Source organism: Thalassophryne amazonica, chromosome 9 (genome assembly GCF_902500255.1).
Source record: "Thalassophryne amazonica chromosome 9, fThaAma1.1, whole genome shotgun sequence".
NCBI lineage: Eukaryota > Metazoa > Chordata > Actinopteri > Batrachoidiformes > Batrachoididae > Thalassophryne > Thalassophryne amazonica.
The window spans coordinates 112213432-112229457 of record NC_047111.1 but is presented as its reverse complement, the minus strand read 5'-3'; the positions used below and the strand labels follow the sequence as shown (position 1 = coordinate 112229457).

Below are 16026 nucleotides of genomic sequence, written 5' to 3'. Positions count from 1 at the left end.
CGAATAGAATGGTGGCTTTGTGGTTAGCACTGTTGCCTCACAGTAAGAAGGTCATGGGTTTGATTCCCACCTGTGACGTTTGCATGTTCTCCCTGTTGGTGTCCTCTGATTTCCTCCCACATTTAATGACATGCAGGTTTATGTGAATAGGAAACTTTATAATTGTCCAAGTCTCCCTTGCAAAAGAGATCTCAATCTCAACCTGGGACTAACCTGGTTAAATTATTTTTAAAAATAACTATATGACCTTGTACGTGTTTGACTATAGATGGGGATCAGATTGATAATAATAATGTATTTTTTAAAATGCATATCCTGGAAATAAGTTACAAGAATGGAGAGGTGATCCATGAGATTAATTTGACCTTCATAAAAAAGAAAACTGAACTGTCAATAACTTAAACGGTTAAACTGTTACAAACATGTTTAGACTGATGAATTTCCTGCAGACGTTGAAGCATTGCTTTGGGCGTGTAGCTTTGAGTGCGGCCGGTATAACTGGAATTTTATTTGAGTTCAAAGATTCAAACAGGAAAACTGGGAGGAAAAAAACACGAGCTTGTTGTAAAATCACGTTCCCAGTTTGCAGAAATGCCATTGGTGAAATTGAATTCTCGCGGTACTTCCGCGACCTATGAAAACGCAGCACGCAGCTGTGGAAGCGCCAAGTTGAATTTACCGAACCGTTGTTCCTCAGTACTCTTCGCTGCGGTGAGGAGGACGGCTCGTTTCGGTCTTTTTCAGCTCAAATAAACCATTGCAACAGAGTAAGTAAACATTTATAAATTTTATATATATGATACAAGATCATTACAGCAGAATTACTATAAGGAGGCTGCACGGGATCAGACTGAAACGTTCGACAAATTAACATCTCGTCATTGTGGCTGCTATGCTATGTTACTTTTAAACGCATGTTTATTTTAAAAGAATAAATAAGTCAAGCTAAGATGTTTTTTTCTGCTTTCTAACCATTTGTAACGAAGACTGCACGGAGGTTGTCACGTGGCTATGCTCAGCCAATCAGGCATTCCGTCTCCTGCCCCTTATAGGTCCGCAAAATTAACATCAGTAATAGTTTTTGCCCCCCCCCCCCCCCCAAAAAAAAAAAATAACGTCAGTAAACTTTTGACATTGGAAATGTTCAAATCTTAAACGAAATCAATGGCTGAAAATTGTCTTTTTTTCCCCCCCTCCGTAAATAGTCAAACTATCTCCGTTTTTCTCTGAAGTCGCGTTTAATCTCGAGAGATTTTGCGAGATTTCCTGTTTGACCTGGGACTGTTCGTGTGTGGTGTGTTGACTTCACCGTGTGGCTGAACACCACACACTGTACAACCAAACCTGTCAAGATCTCCACGTGTGTGTGGTCTCTCAGGTTTTGGAAACCTACAGACAATTTTAATATCCTGCCGTATGAACCAGGCTTTAGTTATTTTTTTGTATATCTAATATATATGAAGTTGACCGTGTGTGTGTGTGTCTGTGTTTTCCTTCTATGCCAGCCACAGTAATTAATCAACACCAAACTTACTGTGGTGAAGGTGTCTGGTCGACCCGCGCTGGCCGACTCACTCCGGTTTTCTGGATGACCCGCTCCACTCGCAAAGTGGAGTGGGTCATCCTAGATATTGGAGCGAGTCATCCTGGGAAGGGGAGCGAGTTTCAAATACTAGAGACACATTATACTATAAGAGAAATAAAGTTTTTGTCATTGTCATGGTTCTAGGTAGCGCAAACTTGCGTTACGGCCCGTTACGATATAGTTTTTGACCGTTACGCTTATTTTGGACTGTAATCAAGCGTTTCACTTGTTTTTCATTCTTATTCATCAGATAACTTATTGTCATTCCCTTAGCAAAATTCACCGTTTTCTTATATATACACAAATGTTGTTAATGAATTATATAAAAACGTCATCTGCAGCGCACAATGTCATGTTCACTCAGTCATGTCGGTTAGTAAGTGTTGTTCCTTCTACATTTGTATCATTAAATAAGTGATTCTTTCAACTGAGAAGTGGAGCGGGTCGTCCTAGAAAGTGGAGCGGGCCGTCTAGAAATTGTGGTGACTGGGGGCACCAAGGGGGAGGTCACTGGGAACCCGACCCACTCACTGGAGCCCTTATTTTTGCAGTTCACGTGGTACTCGGGTCAGATGGCAAACATCACACTTTACTTATTACGTAGTAGCAGCTGGCTAGGGTGCACTTTAATTACAATCCGTACGGATCAGCATACATAAAAGTTAAAGCGTGCATATGTGTGCTTTAATTAGCAGCTGGTCTGCTCTGTGTCAGCCTGATCCTGCCAGATCTCAGAAGCTAAGCAGCAGTGTGGGATCTGGTTAGTACTTGGATGGGAGACCTCTTTGGAACACTAGCGGCTGTGTGTTTTATTCCAGGTAAAACTGGAGTTGTCAGGAAGGGTCAAACTTGTGCCAAATACTAACGCAGTGAAGTTCTGGCTGTATCCACTGTGGCAACCCCGAGCAAAACAGGAGCAGCTGAATGGACAACATGCGCTTTAATTAACAATCACTGGTGCCCTTCATTTCACAGTTCATGTGCTACTCAGATCAGGTTCGCAAACATGACACTTGCTACGTAGTAGCGGCTAGCTAGGGTGCATTTTGATTATAATCCAAACGGACCAGAGCTATCACCCTTTTAATCATCATTCACTTGAGACTCAGAGCTCTCAAGTCTCACTCATTTGGAGTGAGACTCGCGCTAAAAAGCGGTCCTGTCAGGTCTTGTGCATTTGGTGTTGTCCCACTCTCATGTTAATGCATGATATTCTGAAACATTTCACCGCTATGACCTGTAAGAGACGATTCGGCAGAAAAAACTTCTTGAGCATATCTCAACTTGAGAACTCTGGACTCATGAATGTCACAAATTGCTCTATAAAAATGAATGATGCCAGCATGCAATGCAATTTACTACACCTTAACTAAAATGACATGAAATATACAATGACACGACTTAAATTCATTTCTATATAGTTGCGTGGTCTTCTGTCCCGGAAGAGGATAAGTGGCATTTAAATTAATTAATTTAAATAACAATGTTGGGACAGTGTCACATGTCTGGACTTGTTCAGGCAGGAACATGTGAAGAGGCCATTTGTGTTTAGGCGACTTATGAAGCTTTGTTGCTAATTGCAGGGTTGTGGTGTTGCTTGTTATGAAAGTTGATGAAAAAGGATTTAATTTTATTTTACAGGGAATTCTGCTTGTGTAAACTGTGTAGGGAGTGCTGCGTTTGATTTCTTTACCAGTAAGTGTACAAAAATGTGCAATGCAAGTTTCTCAGTGTTACACAATAAAGCAAAAACACCTCTGCTGTGATCCTCAAAACTAAATTAATAAAAAAAAAAAAATCCAGCTCATAGCACAAAAATTACAATGTCAATATGAATGACAAATTCACTTTATTTATCCACAGTAATAAACTGTACATTGGGTAATGATTTGTATTTTAGTTTTTCTTCTGGAGAGCAAAAGAAACTGTTCATTTGCACTGTGATTATGTTAAAACTCCCAGAAATGCATCTGCAAATCTGCCCCCTTCTAAATCTGCTTGACATTTAGATGGCCAGGCTAATAACATTTGAGATGGGGTGCAAGATCCATACAGTACAAGTTCCTCAGGCTTCTTCCTTTTTTCTCCACTCTGGGTTGCATTGATTTGGCCCAGGTTTTAGGTTGGATGCCCTTCTTGATGCAACTCTGTGAAGAATGGGCAGGGTGGCCTTGAACTGGAAACCTTCTGCTCTGGAATCAAGTGCACTTACGGTGCACCTGGAAAATATTCACAGCACTTCACTTTTTCCACACCTCTCGTTAAACAAAGTCAGCGAAAGTCCAGATTTCTAGTTTTGTTAGGGCGTCGTTGCCCTTCGTTAAGTTCTGTGTGACTGGGCCAAATGCTTCATAAAAACTATTTGTCCATTGTTCGGGGCAGTGTTACAGATAGAGCCGGGGAAAATAACACTTACGCACATGTGATTTCTAGTTTTAAAAAGTTAAGTGCTGTCAATACTTTCTGGGTGCACCATACACTGTTGTGAGCAAACATGTCAATTTAGACATAAGAGGAGGTGTCACTATGACAGCTTCATTAACTGCAGGGGCTCTCGAGAGGTCTTGCTGAGGAATATGAAAGCCTTTGTTTCACCAACCTCCTTCAGAGATGAAGGTCCATATGTAGAGACACCAGGGCTTGACAATAAGGCAATTTATGCACTGGCCCACAGGGCCAGTAGAATCTGAAAGTTACTGGCCCGGATGAAAATATCACTGGCCCATACTTTCACGCCTGTGCCGAACCGGGGGTAACTGATAAGAATTTTTTAAATCAACACTCAGACATTAGAATTGGGTTTCCTTAATGTAAAAACACTTGAAAACAAACACAAAATTCTTATACTACATGATAAAAACCTTAGAGTAAACTTTGAAAAAAATGTCGGTAGGTAACTGATAGGAATTTTTTCAACACTCAGCCATTAATACAAAAATTTATTTCTTGATCATTTACAAAATTAATATGTTAAATTTCATAAACCATGTTCCCTTGCTAATGTTGTCACCGTGGGGTTTCCACAAGGGCATACTGATTAGACTTTTAAACTGGCGTATGAAATCATACCACATTGTCTACCAGGACTTGGTATATTTATACTTACTTGTTAGCATATTCTGGCATGGCCCTACAAGTTCCACAGAAGACAACCTCACTCTCCTCATCACGCTCCAGCTATGGCCTCTTCCAGGAAGTTTGCCAAGTTTTCCTCACCCTTTTCTTCTCATATTCAGCATCAGCAGCCTTCCTCTTCTGTGCTTGTTTTGAGGGTGATAGCTGTTCTTTCCTTTGCTTTCCTGGTTTCTGCCCAGGGGCAGGAGGTTTCAAGAAATTCATAATATTCACTGCGCTCGATCTTGCTTAAGTGAAAATGACGCGTCGATGTTGAAGCGAAATTTGCGCCACATCAGAAGATGCGCCTGCAGACGAAGTTTGTCTGCACTTCGGCAATGTTCCCAACATTGCGAAGTGGTGCAACATGTCCTGTCTCTGGTAGCAGCCTGTGAGCAGGACGTATGTCTCTTTTGTCCTTTATTTCACAACTATGACAAGAGTTTTTGGAGGAGCAGCAGCCCCACAGCAGCGGGAGCGGAGTTTCTTTTTTTTTTAATTGTTTACATGTGCGCGCGTGAACGGGACAGTTGGTCCTCAAGTTGGGTCCTGCAGAGACAGAAGGACCGCTGAAAGCAGCCATCATCCAGACGCAGCTCCTGCAGCAAATAATGATACTGCCTGAATTGGGAACGTCTCATGACGTTTGTCAGCTTTCCACAACAACTCGCTCCGTGTGATCAAGGTCCGTCATGTTAACTTGACTGACAACCGGAGCCGGCGAGCTGAATGGAAGCTCCTCCTATTTGATGACGCACCGGGGCGAATTTTCGCAGCAAAAGCAGAGCGACACACCGGGTGAAGGAGGCGCGTCCGTTACCAAGCGACCCCCGCGAATTTGTAGCATCTGATCGCGCCCGGTGTGAACGCGACATTAGACTAATAAGTCTGCCCAAAGCGATTTTAATTCTTACTGGCCCATACGGACCAGTGAAATATGAACTTCACTGGCCCGTGGAGGCCCGGAACATGTAAAAAAAAAAGGCCGCCGGGCCATCGGACCAGTGCTATTGTGGAGCCCAGGACACTGTCTTAATCAGAGGCAGAGGAAGAAGCACACCCTAAGTGTGTGTGTGGGTGTGCATGCGCTTCAGTTCTGCTCTGAAATGGACTTGGTCTTCAACTTTGACATGCAAATGAATGCAATATTTCAGCTCCGTGTAAGATCAATCAATCAATTTTATTTATATAGCGCCAACTCCCAACAAACAGTTGCCCCAAGGCGCTTTATATTGTAAGGCAAGGCCATACAATAATTACGTAAAAACCCCAACGGTCAAAACGACCCCCTGTGAGCAAGCACTTGGCGACAGTGACAGTGGGAAGGAAAAACTCCCTTTTAACAGGAAGAAACCTCCAGCAGAACCAGGCTCAGGGAGGGGCAGTCTTCTGCTGGGACTGGTTGGGGCTGAGGGAGAGAACCAGGAAAAAGACATGCTGTGGAGGGGAGCAGAGATCAATCACTAATGATTAAATGCAGAGTGGTGCATACAGAGCAAAAAGAGAAAGAAACACTCAGTGCATCATGGGAACCCTCCAGCAGTCTAAGTCTATAGCAGCATAACTAAGGGATGGTTCAGGGTCACCTGATCCAGCCCTAACTATAAGCTTTAGCAAAAAGGAAAGTTTTAAGCCTAATCTTAAAAGTAGAGAGGGTGTCTGTCTCCCTGATCCAAATTGGGAGCTGGTTCCACAGGAGAGGAGCCTGAAAGCTGAAGGCTCTGCCTCCCATTCTACTCTTACAAACCCTAGGAACTACAAGTAAGCCTGCAGTCTGAGAGCAAAGCGCTCTATTGGGGTGATATGGTACTATGAGGTCCCTAAGATAAGATGGGACCTGATTATTCAAAACCTTATAAGTAAGAAGAAGAATTTTTTCTATTCTAGAATTAACAGGAAGCCAATGAAGAGAGGCCAATATGGGAGAGATATGCTCTCTCCTTCTAGTCCCCGTTAGAAGGAGAGAGCATATCTCTCCCATATTGGCCTCTCTTCATTGGCTTCCTGTTAGATCACAATGAACAAACTAAAATATTACATTTGTCTTGGTTGCTTAGCAGAAGTTTCCATCAATATCTGCTGATTGACGCTACGAAATGGATGGTGTTGTAGTTGCAAAACACAAGTCTGGCAGAAAGAAGGTAAGTCTGTTAATGAACTTCTTGGGGGTGGTGGACATTTCTTGTGTAGATTTCTGCTTTTGAAGGTTTGACTCTATTTAATCTCTTAGGTAAACAAAGAGAATGTTGAACCTGCCATTAGTTCTAAAGTGAAGGCCAGCCAAGTTGATGTAAAAGGAACATCTATGGAGGCTCACAAAAAGGTAAAGACCATGGAGAAAAATGGAAAAGATGTCACAGCTGATGTACAAAAAAGACATGGTCAGACCTTGCTCACAGAACAGGCTGTGAAAAACAGAAGACTAGTTGCAGAAGCACCAAGGCCACCAGTTGCTATGTTGGCAACAAAATCTGCTCTAGGTTTGTACAAAGGCAAAATTGTCCAGTCAAAGATTGGATCCATTTGGAAGTCAAGTGCCACACTGGAAGGTGTGGCTCCAAAACCAACCACAGCACCTTCAATGCCCAAAACCCAAGTCCAGAGAGTTGAAAAATTGACAAAAACAAGATCCAAATCAGTTGCTGACATGCCAAAATGTGGCATTTTGAAATCTGTACCAGTGGTGTCAAAGACTGCTGTTGAAGGAGCAGCTCGGCTGTCAAAAGTACCGGTTACCAGACACCAAAATACTGGATCCTACTCTGCTCGGGCTCCTACAAGAACTGTACCTTCAACGCTTTCTGGAACTGCCTCCAGAAACACAATTGTTGTTCCCACCAAGCAAAGTGGGATTAATAACACCAAGGCAAAGGTTAAAGGTACAAACAAGGAGGTCATCAAGCCTCCTGTCTCAAGCACCATCAGCCAGTACAGGGTCACAATGGAGACTGCCGGGGAGAGAAGGTAACTTTGTTTTATTCTACAAATGGACATGAATGAAACATTTTGAATAGAAATTTTATTTATTTTGAAATGGTTTTTATGTCCCTTCCCTAGAGCAAAACTGGCTGAGTGGCTTGCTTCCAAGGGGAAGACTCTAAAAAGGCCAGCAACGGTGGTGGCAGGTCCCCCAAAAGCCAAAGTTGCTGAGAAAGCTGTAGTGTGCCTTAAATCCCAGCCCAAGCCTGCTGCAAATGCATCTGAAGCAGAACCCAGAGTGGAAGCACCCAAACCAAACTCCTCTGATCACTGTTCAGATATTAAACCAGCAAATGTGATGGTACATGGTACAACTCCAATGATTATGAACACTACCCTAGAACTGCTGGAAAACTCAGATGAGGATCTGTCTGACACAGTGGATGATGTAAGTTAACATTTTATTTTGTGCGTCTCCAGGAAGCATTTGAAAATGCACCCCCTAATGATCTCCAGCTTGTTATTGACAGATTGTTGTGAACCTGTGTGATGCCTTGGAAGCCATGGTACCGCCCTCCAGATGTGAGGAAGGCAAGTATTTAGTGGAATTAGAGCAGCTTTTAAAGATGTGATGTAATATGCAGGGTCCTTATAAAGTGACATTGTCACTGCAAAAAAATAAATAAAATTTCTTGCATTAATATGTAGCTTGTCTATCCAGATGTACTTATTTTTTTACATCTCACAACTTCATGTTTGGCTTTTCTTTGGGACACTCCTAAAAGCAAAACATGCATACAGTTGCCTCCTTATGAAACTGCTAATGTTGGCATGTAGTTATATCTTGGCTCTGAAGATGGAATTTGGCAAGAACATTTTTCTTGTAAATTTAACAATAAACCAAATGGTGATGTGAGATGAAGTCTTATTGAAGTGTAAAGGCTTTAGCAAGGCTCCCAGTCAATTGCTTCATTCCTTGAAGTGTTAACAGAATACTGACATCTACTGTTGAAATAATGTGCACTAGCTATATCCTATAGCTGCAGGGGTGGTGGCCAAGTGGTTAATGTGCTTGGTTTCAGTTCAGAAGGCTCCGGGTTCAAATCCCACCCCTGCCGCATTTCTCCATGTAATGTGGAGTTGCGTCAGGAAGGGCATCCGGCGTAAAACCTGTGCCAATTCAACATGCAGAAGTGGTGTGTGTGTGTGGCTTTGATCATGCGGAAACCGGGGAGAGCTCACTTCTGTTGTTTGGTATGCCTATGTATTTTTGGTCAAGGATGAATGCTGTGAAAACAGAAAGTTGATAGGACAAATATTTTTGGAGAAATTAGCCGTTTTGGCTAACCAGTAAACAATTGATGTGCAGAAATGCGTCATGGGAGTTTGGGGTTTCAAATGTTATTGTGGTTCATGCTAGTTTAACGGTATTGTTCGTGTTATTGGTTTAGTTTTGTTGCTGGTACCGCAAGTGAGAAGTGTATTGCATTTGTCTTCTTTCAGTCTGTCTAAAATTAGAAGCACCTGCTTGTGGCATAATGCAGAAAGACAAAAAGCTGTGCATGCATGTGTGTAACTTAAATCACAGAGAAACTGGGGATAGCTGACATTTATTGTTTGGTATGCTTATGTATTTTAGGTCAAGGATGAACACCGCCAAAACGGAACGCTGATAGGACTGATATTTTTGGAAAAACTATGGATATGATTGTGGTGACCCCTACAGGTCCCCAACAAAAAAAGAGATTCTCAAACTAGGATAAGAAAGACAAAGACGTGACCCCAATTACAATAATTTACAGTTTTATTTCCAAATATCTAAAAATGGATAAATTATATTGTGGTTAAACATAACACATGCTCGCAAAACATTGAGGAATTGACCAACCACGAGGGCTTACCGGTGAGAAGGAAGCACCAGCAGTGATGGTCCCTAAAGAAAAAGATAAGCACCCCAGTCACACGTGACACACACACCACAATCGCGCTGTGAAAGTCCAATCCGGCAGGGTGGGTGAAGCACAACACACCAAAATCAAGGGATCCAACACCCTGGGCCCCTACACCACCACCACCGTCGCCCAACAACTGAAAAACAAATAATAAAATCAAGACTATCCCTCAAATGAAACATGGCTTACAAAAAAATATTTAAAATTAACCACAAACAACTAGGCACAAGAAAAACATCAGCTAATATTAAAAGAAAACGCACAGTTAAAAGAGAAAAGATAAAATTAATAAACTCTGGCCCGATCACCCGCCAGGGCTACTGCACAAAGAGACCTGGTTATATATTGCGGGTGTCTGAGTTAGCCACCCGAAGGTATGCTAACGTTAGCACGGTTAGAGAACACACACTAAAACCAAATACGGCAAAGCAGCAGCGGTCCTATGCGGCCAATCCCGAGCCGCCGTCCACCCCAGGAATCTGCCATGACATTACAAATTATTAAATTACAAAAAAAAAACATGTGCATTGCTAACACATTACGCTACATACCAATAAGAAAACCACTTGGTCACAGGAAGGGAGAGGGGGGAGGAGCGCCACAGTTGCTGACGCCGCCGTAACGACCTGCAGATTACATTTCCCCACAACACGATAGCACAGATTTCCTGTCTGCTGCAAATTTACAAATATAATAATGAGCTATAGCCTCTTTTAGCTGTCTTGCAGGCAGTGCGACTACAGCAACGTACCTGAACTGCAGAAAATGAGGCGCGTACCCAGATAGCACACAGGAGGAGGCTGGCCACTCGCTGCACGACGACGTGCTGCAGAATTAAATCATTAACAACAAGCACCAAAACAATAAGGTTGATACGCAGCACAGCACTGCTACATACCTGCACCGGGAGTGAGGCAAACACCCAGGTGGTGAAAGTGGAGTGGCTAAGAATGCCTGCCCAATGCCATACCAAACCAGGAAGGGGCCCACCCACTAAGGTACTACTCCTTTTAAAGTGCGCCCCTAGCGAGGATTGGATGAACCAAATGGCTATCAGGGGAAAGACAGAATACTCCTCCTGCTACATTCACCAACATTGCTAACTACATTCTGGACTAACATGCCATTCTAGCATGGGGGCAGTAAATCATCTTTACATTAAAAGCGTGAGTGCTTTTATTTAGTATGTGCATAATCTAATTGTAAATGTGTTAATAATACATGGATGACAAAGTGAAAACTCTTATTTCCATTGTGGTCCTCTTAAAAATCAAATGACAAAATAGAAGTGCAAGCCCATTTCCAGTGAAGTTGGGACATTGTGTGAAATGTAAATAAAAACAATACAATGATTCACAAATCCTCTGCAACCTATATTCAGTTGAATACACCACAAAGACAAGATATTTAATGTTCAAACTGATAAACTTATGAGTAAATATTTGCTCATTTTGAAATGGATGCCTGCAACACGTTTCAAAAAAAAAAAAAGCTGGGACGGGGGCAATAAGACTAGGAAAGTTGATGAATTCTCAAAGAACACCTGTTTGGAACATTCCACAGGTGAACAGGTTAATTGGAAACAGGTGAGTGTCATGATTGGGTATAAAAGGAGCAAAGTCCAATGCTTTAAGAACAATGTTTCTCAGTGTTCAGTTGCAAGTAATTTAGGGATTCCATCACCTTGCAGTCCATAATATAATCAGAAAATTCAGAGAATCTCGAACTTTCTACACGTAAAGGGCAAGGCTGAAAACCAACAGTGAATGCCTGTGACCTTTGATCCCTCAGGCGGCATTGTGTAAAGGATCTTGCCGCGTGGGCTCAGGAACACTTCAGAAAGCCATTGTCAGTTAGCACAGTTTGTCACTACATCTACAAGTGCAAGTTAAAACTTTACCATGCAAAGCAAAAGCCATACATTAACAACATCCAGAAACGCCGCCGCCTTCTCTGGCCCCGAGCTCATTTGAAACAGACGTTTCAAATTGTTTTTGGAAATCATCCTCCGGACAAAAGAGGGAAAAGACCATCCAGATTGTTACCAATGGTATGGGGTGTGTTAGTGCACATGGCATGGGCAACTTGCACATCTGTGATGGCACCAATGCTGAAAGGTACATCCAGGTTTTGGAGCAACACATGCTGCCATCCAAGCAACGTCTTTTTCAGGGACGTCCCTGCTTATTTCAGCAAGACAATGCCAAACCACATTCTGCATGTGTTACTAGGGCTGTCACACAATATTCGGCAATCGTGACTATTTTTCATATTCGCGATTACCGTGAATTGATTATTTTATCCACAAAGCATAAAACGACTCAGAATCTGACGTCATTGTGCTGCAATCTCGCTCGCTCTCTTTCACTCTCGTCTTAAGACAATAACATGGAGGCTGAGAAGCGATCTGTCCTGCCGGTTGGATAAGACGGCCGATTAAAACAGTGGCCGTCTTCTAAATGCAGAGTTTACTTGAGCTGTTGGTGTGTGTGCCTGTATGTGTGCGCGCGGAGTCAGTAGGCTGCGAGGGAGGGGTGGGGGAGGGAGATTCCTGAATGGAGGCACGACACGCTGCTGAACCATCAGTGCACAGTGAATGTGGAGCAGAGAGGATTTTAACCTGAGTGAACATGTAAAAAAACAAACAAAAAAAAAAAAACAACAAAACGTGGAGCTGCCTTTACTTCTCTCTGCACTTTCTCTCCCGGTGTGATTCTGCCGTTACCGTCCTGTTCATACCATGTGTGCGTCGTATACTGAATTTATGAGATCATGAGATAAAATAAATGGTCAAATATCTTTTAAAAACATATTTTAAAAAATTAGAATATATGAATTAATGTGGAGAAGCTGTGGTGATGTTCAGATGCACAGATCACAAAAAGTAGGTGAGAAGTCTGAACTTTAACAGCTGTTATTTTCCAAAGGTATTTATTTGTTCAATCTTGAGCTTAATGTAGTGTTTAAGCACAAAGCATGACTGATGAGGAGAAACAATTTCAGAAATGCAACAAACCACAAATCAGAAAAAGTTGGGACTGTATGTAAAATGAAGATAAAAATAAAAATGTTGCACTATTCCGTTTCTCCACTCACAGAAGCCAAACATTCTTCCAGAGTTGTGTAGCCTTGTACTATGATAGCAGAATATGAAGAAGGGGGAAAAAAAATAGACAATGTATTCGTCAATCACAATTGTGTGTCTGACAGTTGTCTCCAGAAATTCCTAATCATGACAGCCCTGCGTGTTACCACTGTGTATTTTGTTATGGACACTCACAAATCTGACCATCTTCCCAAAAATAATAGTGTGTGTGTGTGTGTGATAACAAGAACCTAAACAATTTATAAATTAAGACAGTAAATGAACATTAAAAATTTTGTAATTAACAGGAAGTAAAAGGGTTGATTCTTCTAAAAATTGAGATCTAAGGTTCTAAAAACATTCTGGACTCGCACATTCCAACTCATTATAGAAACTTTGCAGAATTTCTTATCACCCTTGAAAGATATCTACTTATTTTATAAACTCTCTACCCAATCTAGAGTCCGTGGATCCGCACGGGCAAGGCACTAGTGCTCATGTACTGAGTAATGCAGCATTCTGTTTCCTGCTTTAACTACTCCGCACACCTTCCCTTTCACAGTAAAGTCAAATGACAGGTGTCATAAAGAGATGTCTTTGTTAAGCAGCGTGACTTTCCACGTAAATGTAACTTTACAATCCTATTTTTGATCACTGTTTCTTAAACATTCTTCAAAATAAATGAGCCAACTTTTCTTTCTTTCATAAAGATGGCAAATCAAATGGTGACAAAGAAGTGAGGACTGAAACACCTGAGAATTGTACAAAGCAATCAGATGTGGAGGACGTGACTGAAGAAGAAAAAGAACAGAATGTGGAAAAGGATCATGAAGATGTTGCCAACATGCTAGAGATGGAAGGGGCTTCAGTGGTAAAATACAGCGTAAAGACGACTCCGTACCTGCAAAGGCGAGACATTTTAGCTTCTTTTGCAAGCTTCTTAATTTTATTTAATTTTTGCCTAGTTCTTGGGGTTCTGCCTCATTTGCCACTTTCAAATACTTGAACAAATCAGGACTATCTGGAATATTCAAAGTACTCTGTTCAGATGTCATAGAAAACCTATTCAGTCAGGATTTTCTGCTCATGAGTTCTCCATAAAATGTTTCAGAGACATTTAGAAAAACCAAACGGATAGGAATTATATTTAGCAGCAATGTTATGGCTCAGAGCGCCCCCTGCTGTCCTTAGGGGGTGGTTATGATGGTCTTGTGAGGATAACGGCCACATTAATGTTCAGCTTTATGCATGTTGAGTGCTTATGTAAAAGGGGCTCTAAAAACCTGCATGAAGATTTTAATTATCTATTTTTAGTGTCAAAAAGGCCATTGAAGAAGAAGCCAGTACAAGTACGTCTCGACGAAAGAGCAACATCAAAGATGTGAAGTTTCTGACTCCGGTGCGCCGTTCCTGCCGCATCGAGGGCAAATCCTTTCACCTGCCTAAAATGCTGCTTGATCACGATCCGTGTGTATCTTCGCTGAGCGAGCTGGTGAAACTAGATGAGGATGCCAACGCTTATGTTTACAGGAAAAACCGAGCACTGGTGCAAGACCTGTCAGGCAAGAACCCAGTGTGAAGGCATGTCTGAAAAGGCAAGGACTGGAACTACTCAACATTTTATTTTAAAAGTAACTAATTCTAAGAGTCAGAAATGTATCTGTTTCTTGAATGTGCAATCTTTTATTAATAAAATCCAAGTTTAAAAGTAACATTTGTATTATAAAATCTTACCTTTGAATGCCTTTTGTTAGATTAGACTAACAATTTGCTTTTTGCAGCAGATTTGCAATAAACACTGTAAGCAATCTTTTGGGGAATTTGTAGTCTAGTATTTTTGCATCAAACACTGAGCAAATCTTGGGCCAAATGTAATGGATACAAATGCAACCAGTTCTGTGGACTACCATAAATATTTCAATATATTTTGGGGGGGGGGGGGGGGGGTATTTTAATCTGTATCTCACTGCACTTTGGAGGAAGGAAAACATTGTGGCACTCGTAAGTGATGATGCCATAAGGTGTCACAGCTAGGAAATTTGTCCCCACCCCGACAGATGGTCAAGCTGACTTCACCCTCAAATTGGTGTCTACTGGAAATAATTCCTTCTGCATACTCCTTCCTGGTTGTTGTTTCTTTATCTGCTCCCCATTTCAGTGCAGCAACATTCCATTTCTTCTGTCATTGCCGATTTTAACAATCTGAGGGTGCAGGATTCATAATTGACAGAAACACAACTGACGAGGTAATTCATTCAACCCAGACGGGTGAGTCTGACTGCAGCCTGCTGCATTCCTGCACAAAACTGATCTGTGATTATTTATTTATTTTAATCAGTTTAATATTTCATGGAGAAAATAAAGGAGCTTTGAGGAGCTGGATTCTTTACAACAAACTTCACAGCTGTAGTACCGTAACAAAAATTTTGTAAACTGATAAATGCTCTTTGATACCAAGAAACATGCCAAAAAAAAATGAGAAAATATGAAAGTGTAACTGGCAAAATATTGGGGAAATTTATATAAAGGTATTGCTAATAATCTACCATGTCCTTAAGAGTTAACACATTCATCATCCAGCCAAGCCTTTGTTTTTTTTTTGTTTTTTTAAACAGGGCTCACCTAAAGACACTGCTCTTGGCAAACTGGACCCACTAGTACCATCCCCGGCTAAGGATGCTAGAAATTCATCCTGCCCTGTGGGTTTCATTGTTCGCAGACGACCTCCAGGAAATACGATACGATACACTTTATTGTCCCCTCAGGGAAATTTGTCTTGGACTCATGCTAGGTGCCTTACAAGAAAAGAGAAAACAAACAATACAGATAAAAACACAACCACATCCATAACAAATTAACATGACAGGAGTCAGGAGAAACACCATAAATATTGCATAATTCCAATTTTAAACATTATTGTTTAACAATTTAATAGACATGGGGACGAATGAATTTTTAAATCTATTCAGTCTACTCCGAGGAACTCTGTACCTTCTCCCAGAAGGAAGGAGAGTGCATTTCTGTGCAAAATGCATTTCTGTAGCTTTGCCTTTGCTTTCCCATCATTATCAGTTGTACCTGGCTCTACTGCCAGAACACCTGCAAGCTGGCTTTCGTGTACCACCAACATGTACAACCATCTGTCTTGTACAAGAGGCCTCCGATGTCCAAGCAGGAATCTCTGAAAGACTTGACATCACTGTATGCTAATTTTACCACATTATATAGCCAGGTGATGAATGACGAGGCTAAATTAAAATAATCTAGTGTTCCAAAATACTACCAGCTGTATTTACATGACACACAGATTAATTACTGTATTTTAGGTTTCATGAGATTAAGGCTTGTGGGTTCAATTGAAATGCTTTTAT

At 41.5% G+C, this 16026-nt stretch overlaps 1 protein-coding gene across 2 annotated transcripts; it reads left to right on the top strand.

Moving 5' to 3' along the window:
* Positions 1-681: 681 nt before the first annotated feature.
* Positions 682-14377, top strand: si:ch211-266i6.3 (cytoskeleton-associated protein 2). 2 transcript variants are annotated; one of them, XM_034178980.1, is made up of 7 exons: positions 682-767; positions 6760-6840; positions 6930-7663; positions 7757-8066; positions 8149-8209; positions 13366-13564; positions 13970-14377. In XM_034178980.1, the coding sequence occupies exons 2-7, from the start codon at positions 6796-6798 to the stop codon at positions 14232-14234; spliced, it is 1614 nt and encodes a 537-aa protein (XP_034034871.1). In that variant the 5' UTR covers positions 682-767; positions 6760-6795; the 3' UTR covers positions 14235-14377. The 2 variants fall into 2 exon arrangements, with proteins under 2 accessions (XP_034034871.1, XP_034034872.1); XM_034178981.1 differs by having other exon boundaries at positions 715-767; positions 6757-6840.
* Positions 14378-16026: the final 1649 nt, after the last annotated feature.

Bases quoted from the DNA above. Each gene is read 5' to 3' on its own strand.
- si:ch211-266i6.3 (XM_034178980.1), top strand. From the start codon at position 6,796: ATGGATGGTGTTGTAGTTGCAAAACACAAGTCTGGCAGAAAGAAG. The intron at 7,664-7,756 runs GTAACTTTGTTT...TCCCTTCCCTAG, and splicing joins GAGACTGCCGGGGAGAGAAG to AGCAAAACTGGCTGAGTGGC. The intron at 13,565-13,969 runs GCGAGACATTTT...ATCTATTTTTAG, and splicing joins ACGACTCCGTACCTGCAAAG to TGTCAAAAAGGCCATTGAAG.